Below are 23,235 nucleotides of genomic sequence, written 5' to 3'. Positions count from 1 at the left end.
CGGGTCCACGGGTACAAAAAGGTTGAGAAGCACTGATGTGGATGTTTGTAAATGTATTTTGAATTTTCTAATATGGATTTATTCAGTGAACCATGCATCTTACCCCCGGTTAAAACTGCAATTCTTGTTAAGTCGCACTCAAAACAAAAATGACACATAATGAAACTACTCTTCGGACCTGTAAGTTGGTAAAACTTACCAATCTTACCTTGTGGTTTTAACTATAAATTGAAACCCCCAAAGTATTTTGTCAAAGACCATTTATTCCAAACAGCATGTTTCGCCAGTTTTGAAAAAACGCTATACTATTCTGTAAACAAGTGTAAATTAAAAGTGAAATATTTTGTGAATTTTTTTGTGCCTTTACATTCGTTTAAAGTTGTGCTTTTCAACATTTCAAATAGAAAATGTTTAACCCAAATTGAACCGAATTACCTTATATATGCATGATTTTTCATCCAAGTTCAAAATTTGTAAAAACTCACCATCCATTGCTCGTTTTTTTTAAATATTGTTAAATAAAGTCAAACTTTTGTGTGAAAACGTGTTTTAAACTTGAAGCAACAAACAGTTTTCAGTTTCTGCAGCAACGAACAAAGACCAAACAATGCACACGTTCTATTTCCATTATTGAGTGTCGCAAAATCGATTATTACGTCACACGCATTAGCACGCATGAGTGGATAAGGGGTAGGTAGGCACTAGGCAGTCTGCAGTTTTACATTGCTGAAGAGAAGAGAAGTATTTCTGCTGGAATTATGGCTTTCAAATTTTTAATGAGCTTTTTGTTAATTTCCTTGGTTTCTGCGGAAAAACTTAAGGACATTTACATTGGTAAGCATTGTTTAAATTGTTTTTAATACATGTTTTAAACAGTTTTAAATTAATGCGTTTTATTGTTATATTTTTGTACTGAGTTGTGGCTACTGTGTTAGACTTAATATAAAATGAAAAACTTACTATTATACTGGCAAAATATTTATTAAAAATCAGCTAATAAATAAAATAATTGTTTTTTTAATTCCGAAAATTGCAATAAATGCGTCATACCAATGTTAAATTTGAACAGCATGTTTTACGTGGTTTATTAAGGTGTAATATAAATATTGTTCCCGATTTTTTTGGTCAATTATTTCATTTTCCAGGGGTTAAAATAAATATTTTTTTCAGGGGGTGTTTTTCCGATGACTGGGGGTTGGGCAGGGGGACAAGCCTGCCGCCCAGCAGTCAAAATGGCGATTGATGACATCAACAATAGCAGTGACGTACTTCAAGGTCATCGCATCATTTTGGTCGACAAGGACAGCAAGGTTAAATATTTGACCTCAAACTTAACAATTTAGTTTTTGCTACCAGTAAAAAATCAATCTGATAAAATAAAGTTTTGAGTCTTAAATTGGCTCAAACAAAGTTTTAATTTGTAAGTTGAATAAAATATAGTTTTAATTCTTAAGTGGGCGAAAATAAGTTTGTCTCAAATTGTGATATACTGCGTTTTTTATCCTCGAAATTGTTTGGTAATAAGTTTTCTTCTACTAACATACAGCTCTGAGTTAAGCAGGCGGTTTATCTGGGCTGAGCGCTGCTGAGAAAATAAGCATAAATAATTTATGGCTTTTCCCGCAAACTGTTTCGGCCTTTGCATAATTCCAGTGTTCGGCATACTGGCTTACACAACGTTAATGCCATTACATTTACCATTGTCTCTTTATTTATGTAAAGTTAGCATTTAATGATTTTGTCTTAGGTTTCTCTTTATTTGCTTGTCCGGCGTTTGATATTGCAGTAAAGTTAAAATGTTACATGATAGAGTAAACTAGATTATTGCATCTTTTCTACCAAAAACGCTACTATTTTGTCACATTGAAATACATCAAAAAATAAACTTAAATTTATGATGCCTCTGTATAAATATTTAAAAAAAATGTTGCGTAAATTTAAGTAAACCACTCAAACCACGATGAATTTATTTCTCAGTGCAACGCCGGATTAGGTCTCCGTAACTTTTACGAGATCCTAGGAGACGAGCGTATATTCACGACACTGACCGGTTGTAGCAGCGTGTCAACTCCTATCGCCGAATCCGCTTATGTTTGGAGAATGAACGTGATCGCTTATGGAGCTAGTTCACCAGCTCTATCTAACAGGTGAGTTCAAAGTTTTAAGCTTGCGCCGTCATAATACATTGCATGGGTGGCCAATGAGTCAAAGACTACAAGAGCCACATTTGTTGGTTGGTTAACCGCAAAGAGCCGCACCTTGCACGTATGTAGAACAAATATCACCCTGTTTCTTCCTTTCTTACACACTTACCATTGTTCGGCCATCTAGATTTTATAGATGTTGCACACTAACAATATTTCGTAGGCTACCTTTAAGCGAATTTTATTCATATTTATAAAAAATGCCTTCGCAGGACTTATAAATGCCTCCACGCTGTCGAAGTTTCCAACTTTGTTGTCTCAAGATCTCAACAAATTCCGTAAGACGCGTTGACGCTAACAGCATTTTTTATAAAACAGACTAAAATATATTGAAAAGTTAAACAAACGCTGTTCGGCCATCCCTCCACCAAGGGAATTTAAAAAAAACATGACTTAAAGAATGTTGCAAAAGTGAGTCCTGTGTGCCGTAATAATATAACTATTAATCGTGCTTTAAATGACGTCACAATGTTGCAGGAGTCGCTTCCCGACTTTCTTCCGAACTCATCCATCAGCAAACCTCCACAACCCGATCCGAGTCCGGCTCTTCAGGGAGTTTGGGTGGAAGAGAGTGGCCATCATCCACCAGACTGACGAGGTCTTCGCTACTGTGAGTATAAGGGGAGCAACATGGGGTTGTAAAGTAACAGGAATATATATGGTTTCTATAACGTTGTGGGACTTTTCCTGGATTAAATATTAGGGTTGCACAATGGGGACCTTTAGGCTGTTGGGTAGGAGTTGTTGGGAAAATATTTATCAGATTTGATCACCGGTATTGGGTTCAGTCAGGTCAATATTTTTTTTACTACAGGTAAAATATCTAACATTGAAATTAAATCAGCCCTTGTAAATATTTATCTTCAACGTTACGACGTTTTGTTTATTTCATGAGAAACACAACCATGTCTTGTTTTGTGACGTCACAGACGGCAAAGGACTTGAGGAGGCTTATGTCGGATGAGGGGATCGAAGTTGGGGATGACCAGCGTTTCCATGACGACCCCAGGGTTGCCGTGCACAACCTCAAGGTATTTCTAGCTGTTGTTACGTCAAGGTATTTCTAGCTGTTGGATATTGCAATTCGTCCTAAGCTAAGTTCGACTGAAAATAAACTTTTACACTAAAATCATGAATTTATTTGTTTTTATTACTTTCTTAATTTGTTTTAGAAATCTGACATCAGAATAATCGTGGGTTTGTTCTACGAAGGAATGGCAAGAAAGGTTATTTGTGAGGTAACAATCACTGACGTTTTACAATAGAGCTGTAAATTTAAATTACCTTTCTATTATTGGACGCTTGAAAATGCCTGTAAAATCCCCTCCTTGCTTTTTATTATTGTAAAACAGACGCTAAACGCATTTTTGTGTTTATGTTTATTTTTTCCTACATGTAAACATGCTTAATGCTGTTTGATTGACAGGCGTACAAGTCGGGAATGTACGGCCCTAAGTATGTTTGGTTCCTCATCGGTTGGTATCAATACAACTGGCATCTCATCAGGAAAGAAAGTAAGAGAAACATTTTGCCCCTTTTTTTATTATGATATTAAATGTTGTAAATTTTAAAAGGATTTTGATTTGACTGTCCATAAAATTTATCATAATTAGATGTTTTTTACACTTTAATGTGTTTTACCCAACTTAGTTCTGCTTTAATGGAAAATATATAAATCTTTTAACTCAGAGAACTACAAAAAGCGTAAGATTTCGCTTAAATGTTTTTTGTTTTTTTAGAAATCAACTGTACAGGCAAAGAAATGACCTTGGCAGTTGAAGGTCACTTCACCACTGAAATATTGATGCTTAATCCCGCAAAAAATCAGAAAACCGTTTCTGGAATGGTAAGTTTATCAACTAACAATGGCCTGACAATAACAAGACTCTTCGATTGTTGATCTCTAATGATTAACACAAAGGATTGTGACGACACAGAATATCGATTGTTCCAACGTGTGATTGTTAAGGCCACGTAATTATTCGATGGACTTCACACTTGTTAACTCAGCGTTTTTGACTTATTGATTATACTGGTGAAAATGAACATGAATAAGCTTTCACAAAAGTATGAATTCAATGTTAAAGTTTTACAAGACGGGGTTTTATGCTTTTTAGGATTGCATGAAAACTAAAAAGGTATGAATTGCAGTTTTGGCTGGGTAATTTATAAGGTTTCACAATAAAATATCATGTTCCCATTTGAAGTTATATTGAAAGTACATAAAAAATAAAAATAAATTAAAAATTAATGAATCGATTAAACATAATTACTTAAAAATAAACCAAACAATCAAAATAAACTATAATTGCGCAAAAACCTTCATTTTCTTTCAGAGTTCGTCTCAGTTTATTTCCCGGCTTGACGCGAAGTTGGGGGTGCAAGCCAAACTTATGGGGGGGTACGCCGAGGCGCCCCTGGCCTATGACGCCGTGTGGGCATTCGCCATCGCCCTCAACACTTCGATCGCTAGAACAAATCCGCGAGACATTTCAAGGAAAAACCCGGTCATTTCTGCTGTGAGTAAACTATGTTTTCTGAAAATTGACAACAAGTTTTAAAATAAACCGATTTACTTTTTGATAAGAAATCTCAAAGCCAGAAATATTTTGTAAATCGACTTCATCTTTATAAAGACGTTTCGATTCGAACTTGTATCATCTTCAGTTTATGAGCTACGTATTCAAGCTACATTACACATCATTGCGTACCGTATTTGAGTATGTTTGTGGCCTTTACTTGTCCTTTACTTTTATTTGCATGATGATACAAGTTCGTATCTTAATTGACATTGCATATCAAGTTATTACAGATCCGTGCATAGTGCACTCAAATTAGTTCTAACAATAAAAAGTTTAAAATCCCGAGTCCAGGATCAGACGCACATGCCGCCAATTGTTTTGGATTCCATAAAGATACGCCCTTTTATACGAATTACTTCTATAGTTGCCAAAAACAAAAAGATTTTTTACCAAACTGTAATTGCAGCACCAAAACTTGTATATTCTTGTATTTTATTTATGGTATTATTGTGGGTTGTATGTATTTGGGCTTGTTGTACATACTTTTAAATACATCAAACAATTAAAATAAATTGTATTTTTTTTACCAAATAATGCTTTTAAACTCTTAACTGACGAAGGATTGAAACCACCCTTATTACAATTGTTTTATATTTATCTAGTAGTTTTCTAATTGCTTAGAGAGTATTAAAGCACGTATCGTCAGAATGTTGATTGTATTTTCCACCATAAGTTAACTATGCATTTAATTTTTACTCAATTTACTTTTTTTATATAAATATAATCTGTGTTGAAAATAGCATTGAAGTACACTGGCTAATGTGACGTCACATATCGATTGTGACGTATCAATGCAGGAATTGTATCGATCGCTGAACGTGTCGTCATTTCTCGGTGTTTCCGGTCGAGTGGTTTTCGATTCGGATGGTTCCAGAATGGCATTCACCAAAGTCGAGAGGTTCCAGAACGGTTCTTACGTCACAATACTCTTCTATGACTCACAGACGAACAACATTTCGTGGGTTCAGCCAATCAGGTCAGTTCCCGCCAAAAGTAACGTAGATTTACAACTTGAAACTTTAAACTGGCATTTTTAAATCGATTTAATAAATGCAGATATTATGCTAAACATATTTATTCAAAACTTAGTGTCTCCCACTTTTTTGCTTTTTTTCATTAAAAATTGTCTGTTTTTGTGGTTAATGAAATTGTAAGTGAAATAATCTGTATATTACGATTGCAGTGTTTTACTTCTTTATATATTTTTGGGATAACTTTACTTTCCAATCAAAGAAACAGAGAAATATGTATTTAATATGAAATCTTAGTTCCTCTGTATTTTAATTGAAACACACATATCTTTAGAAATTTGGTCTAAAACACAAGTTTTTTGAAACCCCGAAACATTTAAATATTTCAGCTGGTTGGCGCCACCCAGCGACCGGATGTCGTCTGTTGTGCAACAATTGAAGTTGTCTCGCCCTGTTCGAGTGGGGGTGGCGGTTATGGGGGTGCTCTGCGCACTTTTCTGCTGCGCATGTCTCGCCTTCAACTGTGCAAACTCAAAGATCAAGTGAGTGTAAAAATGGACAGTTTACAAAAGTCATAGTTTTTTTTCTAAAAATAAGTAAAAAGGATTTTTGTAATAAAAAAATAAACGGTGTTTTCTTTCAATAAAGTGACTGTTTTACCCCAAAAATATGAGTTTATTAAAAAAAATATTTTCGACACTTTAAAGCTTCTTGGTCTTGAAAAATGGATTTTGTCGATAAAACATTTGAATCTTAAATAAATCAACCAATGACCATTGTAAGATTGTAATTTTAAACGAGCCTCGACGTTAATTTATACAAACTGTACTACTGTATAGCTAAAAAATATTTCATTCAAATGACATATTGCGTTATATTTAGATTTTTGTTGTAATTTTACAAATTTCAGGTTCACCAGATTAGAAAAAAATATAAAAAATAATAGCATCTTGACGTAGTTTTTTTTGCCGAAAATATCAACAAATCTTTTCCCCTTTTTTTCACCAGAATCGTGTCCAACTCTGTCCCAACCATCAACTCGCTCAGTGTACTCGGGAACCTTTCACTCGTACTCGCCGTTTCAGCGTTCGGACTCAGTGACGTCACAAACACCGTTTGTCAGGTGACGACCAAGTTTTCATTTCAAATAACAGTTTATTTTGCTAATTCCGGTTTTTAAGTGTTTTTAAATGTTCTTATAGAAAAACTGAAGAAATAAAAACTGTATATTGAGCGAATTAGAATAACGCATCTGTAAAGATAATAAAGGCGATGTGAAAAACAGTCTATTACTTTGTCATATCGTATATTTCCCTGTGAATTTAACAGGCAAAATTACACTCTAATTTAAACTAATAACTATCGAAAATCCTACTCTTGTATTTGTTAAACCGAACTTCTACTCAGACTCGCCTGTGGCTGCTCGTTCTTGGCTCAACTCTCTTCTACTCACCCCTCTTCGCCAAACTCTGGACTCTCAACTCACTCTACAAACAAAACCTAATCAAAAGTGGAAGAAGGCGAAAGAGGGAGGAACTCAAGGTACAGACCCGGATTGTTCAAAATAACATGTTTTCAGTTTTTGTTATCTTTCATTTCCTTTTGTGGAATAATTTCACTTGATCATCTTTTATTTTTTGCTTTCCTTTTATCTTTTACTTTTATAAAACATGTTTGCAGATTTTTTAATTTTTTTAGATAGGTATTTATTTTTTGTTATTTTTGAAATAATATTTGTAAAAAAAATGCTGCAAAACCTTTTAGTTTTTAATTATTTATTTTAATTTTTTTCTTGTTTGAATGTGTATAAAAAAGTTTGTAAAAATGCGTTATGAAAACGTAACAATTATTATTTAGCATTATTCTTTGTTTTTCTTTTGTTCCGCCCTTATGACATCACAGATGGAGGTGAATCGTGAAACAATCGGGGTGATTGTTTTCGCATTCTCGATCGACTTTTGTGTCCTGATCACGTGGTTGTTGGTGGATCCTCTGCGCCAATCAAAACACAGACTTTTGGCGGTTGTAAGCAGACAGATAATTTACTTATTTTTTCATTTGTTTCCGGACACACTTTAGAATATAATTCTGGCGCATACTGGTGTATTAAAAATATTAAACTTTAAATACAATTTTAAAATAAGTTAATCACAAAGATCAGTTTTTATTTTATTACTTCAATGTATTACTTTACAATTTCCAAATATTTTAGCCTAATTTAGTTAAACTATGATTATTTTATTAGTTTTAATATTTACAGTTAAAAAATAATTAATCTCTAATGTTATATTCGCAACTTTTATTTTTGTAGCGAACCGGCGAAGATTCAATCGTTATTCCAGAATTGCAGCAATGCGTCTCAAACCACTTTTCAGTGTGGATTGGAATCGTATTCGCCTACAAGGTACTTACAGTAAAAGTATAAATTATTACAATATTACTAGTCAGATAAAGGGAAAATCTATCTGTATTTTGTCTTTGAGGCTTCACTTGTTTATATTCAAAAATACAATGTATTGTGACGCGACACCATCAATTATGACGTAATAACGACGCAGGGCATCCAGCTTCTCCTTGGTTCGTTCCTGGCTTATGAGAGCAGATGTAAGATGGAAAGCAACAGTGACCACAAAGTCGTCGCCATCGTCGTCTATAACGTCACAGTGAGTGATTGTGACGTCACTGTTAGTGTTTGTAGCTTCACTGTGAGAGCTTGTGACGTCATGGTTGTTGTTTGTGGCGTCATTTTTGAACTGGTGTTTGTAATGTTGATTTTTCAAGAGCTTTTAACACAAACAACATGGAATTTTAGGATATTTTTTATTTTGAGGAAAGTAAATTTTCCATGGTAGGCTAAAAAACACTGATTTTCTTAGCCTAACAATTTAAAAAAAAGTTAACATGGAAAATAATGTCATATGTTAGATCTTATAATTTAGACAAAGGTATGGTGTTTATTACGCCACTGGACACGCCTTTGAAGTAAAACGTTTTTGTTTTTTATTTAAACAGTCTGTTTTCTCAACTTTTCGGCTTCCAAGCACGTGTATTTCGTAACTGCTGATTTTTTCAAATATTTTTTAAAGCTGAAATATTCACATTCTACATCATATTTACCCCTAACTAACACTTTTACCCCAGATATTGTGCTTTTTGTGCGCCCCTGCCAACCTGTTGATCTCAGGGAAGCCGAACGTTTCTTTCCTCTTCGTGTCAGCTCCAGTCCTCGCTTCTTGCTGCGCTTCTAACGCTATTCTATTCATCCCTAAGGTAAATGTATATCAATAATAATATCAAAGCCCATACAGAAGTAGGCAGCGTTTTGGACGCTTCGAACGTTCTTTCATATTCTTATTACATCTTACTGCAACCTCCAGCCATTATGCTCCCTAAGGTAACTGTAGGCCTATATCTTTTTTGTGACAAGCTGACGCTAAAGTAATGTGTTTCTCAACCCATGGATCTAGATTTAAAATTGTTTGGCTGTTTAGGCTGTACTTTGAACACATTTTGGAGCAAACCTATTTATAAAGGATTCGTGAAACGTTTGCAAAGATACATTAAATCGAGCTCAAGATAAGTTCAACATCTTAAGAAAGAAATGATATTTTAAACGTTCACTAAGTGCTACCTACTTCTAATACGGGCTTGCATATTCATGCTGCGTTTAGTTACAACCTCCAGCCATTATGCTCAAAAGATTGTAAAGGTATTTCACGAGATAATTTTTATAAAAAATACAAAAGTTAGCTATTTTAAAGCTAATGTTTATTTACTCGACCTATTTGGCTTTGTTATTTATTTTCTATACATTACAGATCCGTCCTCACCTGCTTATTAAGCTTTCATAATAATAACTAGTGAAAAAACTTTTAACTCAACTTTGAATAAATCGAATTAAAATCTTCAAAAGTAAAAATAACACCTTCTTAAATCTTTCGACCAACAATATTTTGTAACATTCTCTGAACTATATCTTCAAAAATCACCAACAAACCCAATTGTTTTGGTTCGAACAATTTACTCATCTCTACCTCCCCTAGTGGCAGAAAGCGCGCCGTGGCGGTAGCGGATCTGGGGAAACCCCGTCAGTGAGAATCCGACGCCCTCCTTTGGAATCGGAAGAAGTTTTGTTGGAGAGGGAAAACGCGAGGTTACGTCACAAGATCGCTGAGGTATGACGTCATTGGTGATAAGGTCACCGCTTTTTTATTTCTTCTAGTTAGATACTTTATCAATTTATTTTTACCAGATGAAATACCCGGCGTTGCTCAAGCTAAAGGATTTTCCAACTGTACCGGTTTTGTAAATTAACGATATAATTTGCGAAATCAACCTGAATTTTTCGTGTTAATACAACATTAAACAATCCATGCTGTTCAATTTTGTTTTATATATTTTTTATTATCAGAAAGCAAGTATATTTAAACTTTTACACGTCGCCAACTTATTACATTAATTTTGCAAACGTCGTCAATCTTACGTTTAGAATACTTTTTTTGGCGTAACAATGTTAACACTGTAGCAGTGGTATTTGAAAGAAAAATGATTTTCAATTTTTGCTGTTTTAGTTTGTAGAACGCCGTAAACTTGTTTAAAGTTTCATGTTTATTTCAACTTTTCTATTTTTTCAGAGAGAAATGGAAATCGAAGATTTGCGTCGCCGCAAACAATCCGGGTCTACAGAGGATTCTGAGAGTTTTAAGTCATGACTGTGCTGCCCCGGATCTGCGCATAATTGCTGAAAAACTATAAATTCTGCGTTTAAATTGTAAAAAACATTCTGTAAATATTTTAGAGCAATTTTATTTAAATGTGGAAAACATTTCATTAACCCAAGAATCAACGGACTAAGTCTCTTGGATCCGGTTCGTTCCGCGTTTGCAATAGTGACGTCATAGTATCGTTTGTTACATCATCGTCACACTTTCGTTTGCGTCATCGCCGGCCCGATAGTATGGTGACGTCACAGTGTGCGTTGCCATGGCAATCGAGAGGTACTTGGCTGAAAAAGAAAAAAAGAGAACTGACAATTGAGCGCCATAGCGGACAGCATTCGGACAAATGAGCGCCGATATTTTAACCACTTATTTTATTTTGTTTATTTTTTACCCCTTCCATTTATTGGCTGTATCAGAAACAATTGAACCTGTATATTATTGTTGTTTAGTGTGTAAAGCACAATTACACGTCTAGTACATGTTTGAATGCAATGACGTCATATCTCGCTAACCCGTTTGAACAGATGATTAAAAAAACTAAAAAAAAACCTACTAAAGGCAGTACTCGATATATTACCGATAACGATACCCGATATTTCGGGAAAAAATATCGCGATCCAAAACCAAATGACGTCATCACTATGCTCAAACAAACAAGATAGTTGAAATTAAAAAATTTAGGGGCATTTTTTCGGGGTTAATACGTAAACAAATTAATTTAGCGTTAAGAAGTTATTTCGCCTTGTTAACCTCCTATTTTTGAATTAATTTACCTTTCAAGGTAAAAATGAGGCATTTTGTGGCAAATTATGGCTAAAATACCTAAATACATGTCCCAAGTATCGATACTACCTCGTAGTATCGGGTATCGATCCAATATTATCGGACGTCCCTATCGCCATCACACCCGGGAAAGCCCCTTCACCCACCTCCGTCATTGGTTGATCCCGAAGGGTCCCTTCTGCCCCTGATAGAAGGGGATGACCTTCGGATCGCGACAGGCACGCGACCCAACGGCGACATCCGGCTGATTCCTCCTTGTGATTTGCCGACCGCACTGTGGCGGTAGAGAGAGCGTTAGTGCTGGTTGATTTGGTAGATTTTCTTGGGTTATTTTATAGTTACGCTAGGATTTGTAATAAAGACAAACAATTATTCGGCACAGATTAAAAAGTTCATACGATATTCAAAAAATGAAGACGTTAAATAGTCAAAAGTGTTTTTGGTCAATCGTTTAAAGTTTAACAGACTGGCTCTCGGAAACCAGATGCCAGGAAATCCAAACTAACTGCGGTTTGGTTTGTTGAAAATGCTACTTTTTCACACTTATATAAACTACATATGGAAGCATACGACTGAATGGCCACCAAACATACTACTGGTCTGCAAAAAATCATGCTGATTCCAAAAAAAAACAAACTGACCTTGATCGTTTTTGCAAACTGACCTTGATCCAACCACCATGGACATGGTGGCCGGGGGATTCCCCTTTTTGCGTCGTGCAGTTTCGGCGCTGGGGGGTTTCCAGGGCCGGGGGGACTTTATCAGAGACTTGTGGCCCTGGAACCATTGTTCATTAGAGCGTGAAATTATTTTATGTTTCACCAGACCGTTCCGCCATGCCCTTGTATTTAAACTAATATTTCAATTAGATATTTGCGCACTACTTCGAACAATAAAATACATATTCTTAGGTTACTTTTTAAGACGTCAAGCTATGACGTAACTTTGTGACGTCATCCCTAAACATTTCAGTGCGTTTTAAAAGAAAAATGTTTCATCGTTCCGTTGAGAAAATTATTCATCGTGTAATTAAGGAAATTTTCATCGTTCCGGTTTGTGTTATTCTACTTTCTTCCCCTGGTCAGAACCGACCTTGAATCCGCTCTCTTGCTCGCCAAAGGGTCGTTGTTGGGTGGATTTCACCATCACCGAGTTTATCTCCATCGTTGACTTGGGGAGGGAAGGGGAACCACCGCAGATCGTCGACGGCGTCACTAAAATGTATTGTTAACTCACTTATAAGGATGGTGACGTCATGCTGTGCACTTCAAGAGACTAAAGTAAGTCGCGCAACTTTTTTAATTTTTGGAAAATCGCTTATTCGTATCCGCAATAGGAAATAGATACCCGCAGTCTTGATTGCGTCATTTTAGCAAGTCATACTTAAGTGGCGATGGGTTCACACTACAATTAACTAGCATCAACCAAAATAGATCTATCCGTAATTACGTCATATCCAAGGTTATAATGACGTCATACCTGCGGTAATGATGACGTCACTTGCCCTACTTGAGCTTGACTTGCTGCTTCCGCTTCTGTTGTACACGACGGGACCCGATGGGCAAGCATCACTGAGGAAGATTACCTGGGGTGGAGTGGGTACGCGTTTGTGAGGTGGGGCTGCTTGGGGGTTCTGGTGGGTGCAACGAGGGTGGTGGTGCAACTCCTGGGTGAAGAGGTGGGTTAAGTTGGTTCGTGCAAAGGGTGGGAGGCAATATTCGATCGGAGTCATACCCGACACAACCTACTTGTTTTTTAAAGTAAATTTCACAGCGCGCAAATATTTATAACAAGCTGGTTTAAGTTTCTGCAAAATCCTTGACATAAAACGTTTTGCGGAGTTAATTTTAAACTCCTTGTTAAGAAAGTCAAAACCAAAATAAACTTCGAAATAGATGATTTATAAGGGTAGCTACAGCTGGTAAAATAATGCCTCGGATATTTAACAAATGTACATAAAGCTGCACAATGAACACAACTCACTCTACAAGCTCCCTCGGTGTGTTGTTTGTCGCTGTTGCTGCTGTTGTTGTTGTTATTGTTGTTGTTGTTGCACATATTAAACCTTAGCGCCTCATGCAACTTAGGTTCGGTGATCCCCCTAGCCCGCAACTCCCTATAGTTGCTGATTAGAATGTAGGTGTACGTCTGTCTGCAAATAGAAAGTTTCAATCTGGGTATAAACATCGCGAAAGGGCGATTGCAAACATTAACTTTTCATTAACTGCAAAGCAATTACGGTGTAAGTTAAACTCAACAAAACAATTACCTTTCACATTTTAGGACTGTGGTTACAAACTTAAAAAAAATTAATTTCACTAAATTTATCTGCGTGACAGACGCCTTGCTGCTTTTTGTATCGATTTCCTTGCATTCAAATACAAACAAAGTTTAGCAAATTATTATTTTGACGTTTTGTTTTTATGACTGGAACTTGACTTAAGTTATTTCACAACTTAACTGAAATTGAAGTTGTTTTAACATTGTTACAACACGGTCATCCAATCCAAATCATTCTAAACAAGTCTGAACTCGTATTTTTACCAAATAACACTCCCAGCCTCACCTGTATGCGTCCACGTGTTGCTGATGGTGGGTAAACGGCTTGAAGTCGTATCTTATGTCCATCAATCCGTGGAACAACATCGGAAACTTGGAGATGTACCTCAAGGAGGGGTCTGACGCCGCTCTGTGCTGCCGCTTAGTGAACGCGTTGTTGAACATGCCGCGTCCGCCAGGGGGCGCTGTGCTGCTTCCGGGGCTGTATATTCGGTAGGGCGAGATTACTGGAGTTGTGGAGGTCATACAACGGGTACTTCTGCGGTACCAAGAAAACAAGGGCTGTTAGAATAAGTTCGACGCCGTAAAGTGTTTGGAAATATTTTAAATGATTTCCTGCAATCTGACTAACAGTAATAAATAATGAGTTATTCGAAACGTTCATAAAATGCCTTCTACTTTTGTATGGGCTTTGATATTTTTACTAAAATTTAAATACCTTCTAAGTAAAAACATTTGCAAAAACTTTAAATATGTATAAAAACGTTCAACAATTAAAAGCAAAATATAAGCCTCTATAACACTTTGTAACACTATATTTTGATTATTTGTAGCGTGTTTACCTTTACTGTCATTTTGCCAATGAATTTTTATAAAAAACAGAAAAAAGTTAGCTTTCCTTTAAATATGAATTATAACCTCCTTAAAAAAATTAAATTACCATTTATCGTCCTAACAAATACGTAAGAACTGTACCACCGCTGGTGACACGTGTACCAGAGGTTTAGAACCACTGATTCAAAGCTTCCGTACTGTTTGTGTGCACTTAGATTTTTTTTTATAAAACAAGATAAGAAAAATTACTTTCCTTTAAAAAATTAAATAAATAACTTGCTCAAAAAAAACTTAATTAGCAGCAAATTATAGTTAAATCTTACTTTTTTTAAAAATTAATATTACTATATTTTGTGGTAGAAGAAGCAACTTTATTTCACTCACTTGCTTTTCCTAATGGAGAGGTTGCTCATACTTGCGCTCACAAACTTCTTGCGTGGTTTCCCCGAGATCTGCGGTGATGAAGGTCGGTCCGTGAAAGCTTGGGGTCTGGATTCGGCCAAAGCGACTTGCGCCAGATGAAGCTTGCTGCGAGATTTAATAATAACGAATTAGATAAGTGTAGCAAACAATCCATTTTGAAATGTCTTACGTTCCAGTCAAGCGATCTGCGAAAAAGTGCAAACCAAGTCTTTTCAACGAATTAAAAGTCACAGTTTTATTCAAAGTAATAATTATAGCTTACAAATGAAGTCCTTGTTATATCAAGTCATCCACAAGTCAAATAACTGATAAAAAATATAACGACAAACTATTAAAATTGGTAAACTTGGTCGATTGTGAGCAATACCTTGACTAAAAAACTAAAAGCGGACCCCTCAAATTTTTTTTAAACTATAGCGTGGAAAAAAATCATAAATTGACGTCACAGTACAAATAGACTTTATAAATCTTCTGATTTTGGTCCAAAAATGTGAAAGTGAAATGGAGTTTAAATAGGATTCAATGCAGAACCGTTTTATTTTTAATCAAAAGGTTTTCAAAAAAGATTACTTCTTAAATATACACTAATATTTTAAGTAGGCCTTCATGGACCCCGTAAAACTAGTTCGCGGACCCCAAGAGGTCCATGGCCCCCAGTTTAAGAACCCCTGATTTATACGGAATGCGTCCAGTCCAACGAACATTATTTGTCCACAAGACAATTTAATGACAATAAAAGAGTTACTTAACGGCACTTGTCGTTCCAACGTGACTTGTTTACAAAACTGTTTTTTTATCTCTCCAATTAAACCTTTTATAGACTTGAAAATACAACCTGGAACATTGGGTTTATATAGGCATCTTGTTCCGCTTGTATTTACCAGTATGGCTTGTTTGCTTCGCAACAGAACTCCAGTTCATCTCCATGCATTTCATCGCAGGTAGCCCAACCAACGTAACTGTCGTCCTAAGAATAAAGTAATAAGTTGTTATGGGTAACATGGTTAGACAAACTTACTATGGCATATAGAATTCGCTCTTCTGGTGTAAACGAAGTATAAACCAACGTTTCGGCAGCAGATACCAGCTGACCTCATCAGGGTTAATAATTAAAACAAGAGTGCGTGTGCCAGTTATATACTAAAAGTAAAAATCAAAAGACTAAAGATAAATATAACAATGAGGTCAGCTGGTATCTGCTGCTGAAACGTCGGTCTATACTTCGTTTACACCAGAAGAGCGATTTCTATCTATTGATATGTTACCTGGTGGAGCTAACTCTAAACTTACTATAGGAGAATGAATAAATAATTCTTTCGGCGGTTAGAACTAGTGTAATACTTGACACTTGATATTTTAATTTAATGGTCAACATTTGTGACATAAAGTGCCAGATATGCAGTTGTGAAAGCAAGCCGGAACGGTGGGCTAAAACAACTTTCGCTGATACGCTGTACCGGTAAAAAATGTTATCCTTGACTGCATTTCAAATAATACTTAAGTTTTTGCGCACTTGGTCGAACCATAACCTCGCAGGCTTATAAATTTAACTGCTTTGGACGTTTCGTTATGCCGTAATTTTGTGACGTCATATGTAAAAAAACGTCATTGCTATGTACAAAAAAGATTTCTTTTTAATTGAAATTAATGTAATTCAGATTATTAAAAGTTTTGGAAAAGTTTAGTTATCTTCAGTTTTTAACTTAATATTTTTTTCAACAAAAGTTACCTGTTAAGATTGTAAACACCCATTTATATCGCATAAGGCTGTAATGCTCAATTAATGTGGTATCGGATCGGCACCGATACCACCTGAGTGAGTACAAGTACCGATATCACTTAGTATAGTATTCGATTCGCTATTATCGGACATCCTAGTGCCACATCTAGTTTTTGGCCTAACCTGATATTTTTGTGCAGTTTAAGATTGAAATGTGTTTTAGATGGAATGGTTATGATCTGTTTGACTGATAGGCTTGAATCGGGGGTTCGTAAACTTTTTTTAACGTGGACCTCCTCAAAAAATTTGGTTCGTGTGTGGTCGGCATAACATTTTTCAAAATGACATCATAAACTGACGTCATAAACAAATTGACGTAAAGGAAGCATCCTGTTTGCAGACCAAATATTGTGAAACTGAGATGGAGTACATTCAAGATTGCGCCAAAGCATTTTTTCGATTGCACTATTGTTTTCGGAAAAAAAACACACTTTTTTTTCAAACTATGCATTTTGACTTCAGCTAGACCTTCATGAACCCCCTAAAGCTGGTTAACTCTTTTCTAATGGTCCCTTAGACTACAGTTTAAGAGCCCTGGTTAAAATCCATTTAAATCATCTAGGTTTTGATATAGACTACACTATATGGTTTAAAAAAATTAGGCAGTAAATCCATATTCCGTCTTTTCTAGAATAATGTTGCGAAAAACGAAAAGATGCAACAATGTATCGAACTTTTTAAAGCACAAGTATCGTATTTCCAGGCTATTGTAGCAACTTTACGTAGACGTAATATGATCTTTAAATCTCCGACATGGCTAGAAAGGTTAAAGGTTATATTGGCGCGTAATACAAACCTTAGGTTGACATTCTTCTCCATGGGGAGAGAAACTATCAAGCACTTCGCTGCATAAAATAGTGTCTTCTTCTGCTAGAAATTCATCGGAAACGTCACTGTCCATGTTTTACAGGTAAGATGTCTGTTCTGGTTTAAAACGTGATTACCCTGACAATTAACTAGCACTTTTGGAAGCTGTGTTTTACCAGCTAATTCTTTCTCATTTGATATCTCGTAACAGTTGTAGTTCATTTAGAAATAAACCTGGTTGCTAATTGGCTACTGAGATATCCATAGGCTTTAAACAGCAGATTTTTTTGTAAAAAATTGTAATTTTCAAGTTATTTGGTTGCTTCAAATATTTTGTGATTGTGATGTCACAATTCTATTGTTGTTAAACAATGTGTTGTAAGTAAAATTTCTTTAGTTTTATTTCAACACAAATCACTTTTGACACAAATTTGGCATTTATGCCTTTCAGAATCTATTCTTTATTCCTTTTCGTTGTCAAAGAAATGTGCCGCGCTGGTCTAGAATCCTACCACAACGCACATTATTTGGGTTATGGTGCGGGTTAGCGTTTTGGGTTAGGGTGGGTCAAGTTATTATTATTAAATAATTAATAAAATAATACTTCACCCACCCTCACCCAAATATTGTGCGTTGATTTAATAATTGTGGTATGATTCTAGACCAGCGCCAAATGCGCTGTGCTACTTCACAATTGAGATTGACCAATATACAGGTGTTTTGATACAGAGTAAAAATTTGAAAAACATTTTGGTAAAATTCATGCATTTAATCTTTAAATTCATTGATTGCAATTTGATTTGCTTGTGATTCATGTATTTTAACGAGAAAACAAAGCTGTTATACACCAATCTGCAAACTAATGTGTTAGTCATACAATTGTGTTTTGATTGCCTCATTCAGGAAATGATTAAACTAAGTCAAAGATTATTTTTTAAATGACGTACCATGTGTAATACCGCAGTTTGTTTGCTGTCCTAAAAATAGTCATAAAATAAATGTTAGTCGGCTAATTATTAGCACATTTTTTAATTTATGTAGGAATATTCGTTTTACCTTTGGTATTTGATCATGTTGGTCTGTATAAGATATATATAGAAGGGAAATGGCTGGAGAAATCCTACCACAACATACATTATTTGGGTTAGGGTGGGTCAAGTATTATTATTAAATAAAAAATATAATAATACTCAACCTACCCACACCCAAACGCTAACCGACACCCTAACCAAAATATTGTCCGTTAAATTCATAATCGTGGTACGATTCTAGACCAGTGCCGTGAAACGTACATACACACAATGTGTATTCTGTGATCATGCCCTTCTGGAAGTCGTACTGGCTGGAACCTTTTGAAAGGTTTGCTAAAATTAGTCAGCCTGATCAGTATTATGGTGTAAGCAAGGCCAAGCTACAAAAACAACAGTTCTAGTCTGTGGTGGTATATAGATAAGATTTTGTGTGTGGTTATGGAAGTTATAGATATTTTTAGTAAACCTTATCTTAAACACGACCCTATGAATTACTTTTTTTTGCAAACATAATAGATTTATTTTTTGTTTTAATAATGAACATGGTGTATTGGTGTTGTTGTAGAATATAACCAATATATATTGACCAGAATATGTTTAAAAACCTTGTATTTTTACTTTTTTGGTGCTCAAAATAGATTTGGTTGTTGTGGATAAATGTCTTTTCTTGGTTAGACTTGTATAGCAATGTCCGAAAGTTGTTATGATGTTCATTGGTATGCAAAAGGCTCCATTTATTTGTTGTGTTCCAAAACAACGCAGTAATGAATTTAAATTTGTTGCAGAAAAATTAAGTAAAATCTAACAATATTTTTCCGGTAGAACCTGGTTTACTTGTCTTTAAGCAAAGAATATAATAACCATTTCTTCTAGATCTAGTTTCTTAAATTTTATATTTTAGTTGATCTTTTTTTGTTGTGATTTTAAGTTTAATTAATTTCACTAATGTTCTATTCTGTTTATCATACAAACTCTTATATTATGTTTGACTTTATACTAAATGGGTAAAAATAATAGGACAGCTGACATATTATAAGCAGTTCATAAATTTAGTTATTTCTATCATTTTATTTTATTCTAGGACAAGTGTTATCCCAAAATTGTGGTTGACTTACAACAAGATTAATAAAATGATGATATACTTATTTCTTACACATGTCCAGAAATGTTTTAGCTAAACTTTTTGGATCATACTGGCTAAAGGTTTTAGTAAGACGTTGTCTTCTAAGGCCATACAGAAGTATTCAAATATCCTTGGTAAAAATGTATAAAGATTTATGCGAAACATTCAAAATGTTAGATACTTTCTACATGGGATACTTCTATATAGATATTCATACTCCATTTAAACTATTTTGTCCTTACTTACGTACTAAAATTGTAAGAAGCCCAATTTTAGTAACCTGATTTATGTAAGGTTTTTATGTGACTTTACCAAACAGTTAATTTGCCTGACGAGCAGCTGGTACTCTGGTAGTGGTAACCTCAAGTATTGTTTACCTGCAATCAATTATTCAGCGTTCTTCATCCTTTGTGATGTCACTAGAGCTGCTGTAGGCGGTTTTGGATGAGGTTTTATCGTATGTCTATCTAATTTTTAAACTTTTAGCCTTTTTTTTTACAATAATATAAACATAATTCTGGCGTTTCATACTTCTTTCTGCATTCTTGTGGTGTGCTACTTGAATGGGGATTGTGTGTTAAATTAGTGCTTTTCTGTCTTTTATGAGCTGTGGCCCATCCATAGGCTCTTAGTAATTTGTGAACCTTCTTCACGTTTCCGAATAATTAGTTATGAAACGTCACAAGGATGTATGAAGGCATAATGAAAACCACAATTTCAGTTTAACTGGACAACAGTACAATTTATAGAAATAGATAATGTTAATTTCGTTAGAAATTGATTCAACAGCTTAAGCAGCTAATACAATTTGCTGGAACCCCCGTTTTGCGATGTTTGATATTGGTTTAATCCGTAACTGTAAAAACAGAATGTTCTACATAAGAACCTGGAACTATTTTCCAGCTATATTTATATTTTCTATGTTTCCGCATTAATACTCCGGTTTCGTATTTGTGAAATTTAGCACTACGCACAATGACCTCAATTATTACATCATAAATGTGTTATATGCGTGGGCTAAAAAAACAGCTTGCATATAAAACACACATTTTATTTCCACAGGTTTATGTTGCGCAGCAAAATTACATTAATAACACGCCCTGGTGTTTTAATTCTCCGAATCAGCAAGACGTGTATTGTGCGTCCTGTGTATATACCCCCTTAATTTCATCATATAGTCGTTACATTTTATTCTCTATAGCTTTAGTTCTATTGTAGCCATCTGTCGTTGCACTAAGGCTCTAGTTTCAGTTTCTCGCTGTTAAAATTGAATTATTCGCTTCAAAAGCAGAAGGTTGACATTGACATGACCTTTCTAGCAAATATTCAGTAAATTTATTGAGGCTTGCGATTATAAGAACCTTAGGTGTTCGAGGTTGAACAAATTAAACCTTTTTTCTGGGCAACGAGATTTTACCGTCAAATATAGTAGCAGATCTAATAAAATGATTTTAAGTTAACCATGCCGTTTTACATTCGGCGATTAAATGTTAAAAGTGTAATAAAGATTATTTTCATGAAATCAATTCCTAATCACTTTATTTAACATTTTTTCTGTTAGTTTTTAAAAAATGCAACAATTTTAATCTACATGTTATTGCGGTTTATAATTGAGATGTTTCAAGAGCACAGTGTTATTGAAACACGTTAAGCGCCAAAGTATCTGGCATAAGCTGTACATATTTATTTCTACCTATACAAGAACACAATTCGTCTGTGGTTTTAATTAAATGTCTGCGAGTTCGCAAACTATCCACAAACTCTTAAAGAAGCCTCCGGCTGTAGAACTTAGCTGGCTGGCAAACTTTTACGTCGCTTTTTTATCAACTCCAATTTATTCCAACAAGGTAAATTGGAAATAAATTCAATTTATTCCAACGTTGGTCCTGTGTAGTTAATTAAAATTTTAAATAGGTATAATGTGCTAATTTAATGTGTTTATGTAGGTAGGTGGTTTGTTTATCTTGGAAATGAAAGATTTATCACCAGTTATTAGGGAATTGTCAACACAATGCGTTCGCTGTACGTTTTTCTCTACTTTTTTAAACTTTTGCGTGAAAAATCAATTGGTATTAGAAAACTGTTAATTAGTCCAGTGATTCTTAACCTAAGGGTTGCGACCAAAATTGTGTGGCCGTTTAATTGGGTTGGGGTTGCCGACTGCAGTTAATGTTGACATGGTACGAATAATCAGGCAAGCTTTCTCCATAATTTTAAGTGCGGAAGCAACACGACGAAATTGCTCGTATTAATTAAATTAGAATATATTTATGTCTTATGTCTTCTTCGTAAAAAAAAGTTCATTAAATAGAATTTGGTCGCCAAAGCTTAGCTGTTAAGACTTATTCATTTTCATTTTTCAACATAGCTCAACATGGCTATGTTGAAAATGAATAAAGATTTATTCAAAACGTTCAACATGATACCTACTTCTGTATGAGCTTTGGTATTCTTTTTACGTCTTACTACAACCTCCAACCATTAGCTGTTAATTTTACGAATTAGTATTTGCGTCGACGCGATAAAGGTAAATTCTCGCAAAATGTAAATAAACTCGTATAAAATGTCGTTATGATTTTAAACTGTTGGTTATATTTTATAGGTTAGTTCAGTTTTAACCTACATCGGACTTTATCTATTTTTTCTTTTATTGATGTTTTCAATTGATGTAGTTATTCTCAATATTTTTATTCGTTTTATTTGACAACTACCAAATTCATTCTCCGGCGTGTAGTGGGCGTGTCCGTTACGTCGAGTTGCTTATTAATGGCTTTGCTGCGACGAGTGTGCATCTAGTTGCGCGTGCCTTCAGTTATAAGTACGTACTAAGGGCGAAAGCGCATTGTTGTGGTCAATATTCATGAACTAAACTCAACCAGACTTTTGAAATTGCCTGAAACTTCAACATTAGAACTACGTTTATATATTGTTAAGCTGTGTATAACGGTAAGCATTGGATTTATGAAGGGCCAGGCGGTATTGTTTTCGCTTTTGGTGCAAATAGTGGCGTTTTGCAGAAAAAGTTTACGAATAACGTAACACTTACCGCTGTAGCAGTTGTACCTTTGTGAGCAAATATGAGTTTTGAAACACTTTGTCGAATATTAGGCGTTCTATTGATCGTAAATATTTAACATTTCTTTATTGCTGCTTTTAATTTTGAAAGAAAACCCGAAAGGTCAAAGTTCAAGCACAAACGCGGCAAAATATTTAAAGTTAAATTTCGTAAGGCTCTATCTATAAACTTAATTTTTTTCTGATTGCTTTTTGATTATTTATTGTTTAGATTCTGTTAGCCTAAAAACGCGAGGCTAAATAATAGCAGGATTATGTAAATCACAAATCTACAAATAGACGATAGTAATAAGAGTGTTCTATTTGAGATCAAGCAAATTGTTTAAGGCAGTATGGACTTTTTCCGATTAGTCTTTCTTTGTTGTTTAGATTCTGTCAGTCTTAACACGCAACGCTAAATGATAGCAGGACTATCTACTGTATATCATGAACAAATAGACGATAGAAATATAATTAAGCAACTTATCTAAAGTAATATTTGCGGCCATGCGATTTTCTCCATTACTTAACCTTAGCAATCTTACATGACTTTACATTGGCAATATTGTGTAAACTGCCGTGAGGGTCCATCCCTGGTTTAGCTACGATGGCAAGATTTGCGCTCGAACACTGTAGAGCTAT

At 35.0% G+C, this 23,235-nt stretch overlaps 2 protein-coding genes across 2 annotated transcripts; one reads left to right on the top strand and one right to left on the bottom strand.

Annotated features, from left to right (window-relative positions):
- The first annotated feature begins 824 nt into the window (after positions 1 to 824).
- Positions 825 to 10,829, top strand: LOC146134676 (gamma-aminobutyric acid type B receptor subunit 1-like). Its single transcript, XM_083397080.1, has 19 exons — positions 825 to 834; positions 1,171 to 1,310; positions 1,978 to 2,147; positions 2,682 to 2,814; positions 3,134 to 3,235; positions 3,377 to 3,442; positions 3,631 to 3,718; positions 3,944 to 4,050; positions 4,541 to 4,723; positions 5,584 to 5,762; positions 6,147 to 6,299; positions 6,766 to 6,880; positions 7,165 to 7,299; positions 7,660 to 7,782; positions 8,069 to 8,161; positions 8,316 to 8,420; positions 8,899 to 9,027; positions 9,801 to 9,932; positions 10,392 to 10,829. Exons 2-19 carry the CDS (start codon positions 1,185 to 1,187, stop codon positions 10,467 to 10,469), a joined length of 2,217 nt encoding a protein of 738 aa, XP_083253206.1. The 5' UTR covers positions 825 to 834; positions 1,171 to 1,184; the 3' UTR covers positions 10,470 to 10,829.
- On the bottom strand, positions 10,668 to 17,479 carry LOC146134675 (uncharacterized). The gene is made up of 10 exons (XM_083397877.1): positions 17,375 to 17,479; positions 15,680 to 15,765; positions 14,760 to 14,903; positions 13,828 to 14,079; positions 13,236 to 13,413; positions 12,741 to 12,924; positions 12,354 to 12,475; positions 11,926 to 12,038; positions 11,408 to 11,535; positions 10,668 to 10,762 (listed from the first exon to the last, which is right to left on the bottom strand). Exons 1-10 carry the CDS (start codon positions 17,477 to 17,479, stop codon positions 10,668 to 10,670), a joined length of 1,407 nt encoding a protein of 468 aa, XP_083254003.1.
- Between the last annotated feature and the right edge of the window lie 5,756 nt (positions 17,480 to 23,235).

The sequence above is a fragment of the Ascidiella aspersa genome, chromosome 9 (assembly GCF_963924565.1).
Source record: "Ascidiella aspersa chromosome 9, kaAscAspe10.2, whole genome shotgun sequence".
Classification (NCBI taxonomy): domain Eukaryota; kingdom Metazoa; phylum Chordata; class Ascidiacea; order Phlebobranchia; family Ascidiidae; genus Ascidiella; species Ascidiella aspersa.
The sequence above is the reverse complement of the archived record's forward strand: the minus strand, read 5'-3'. Positions and strand labels throughout refer to the sequence as shown.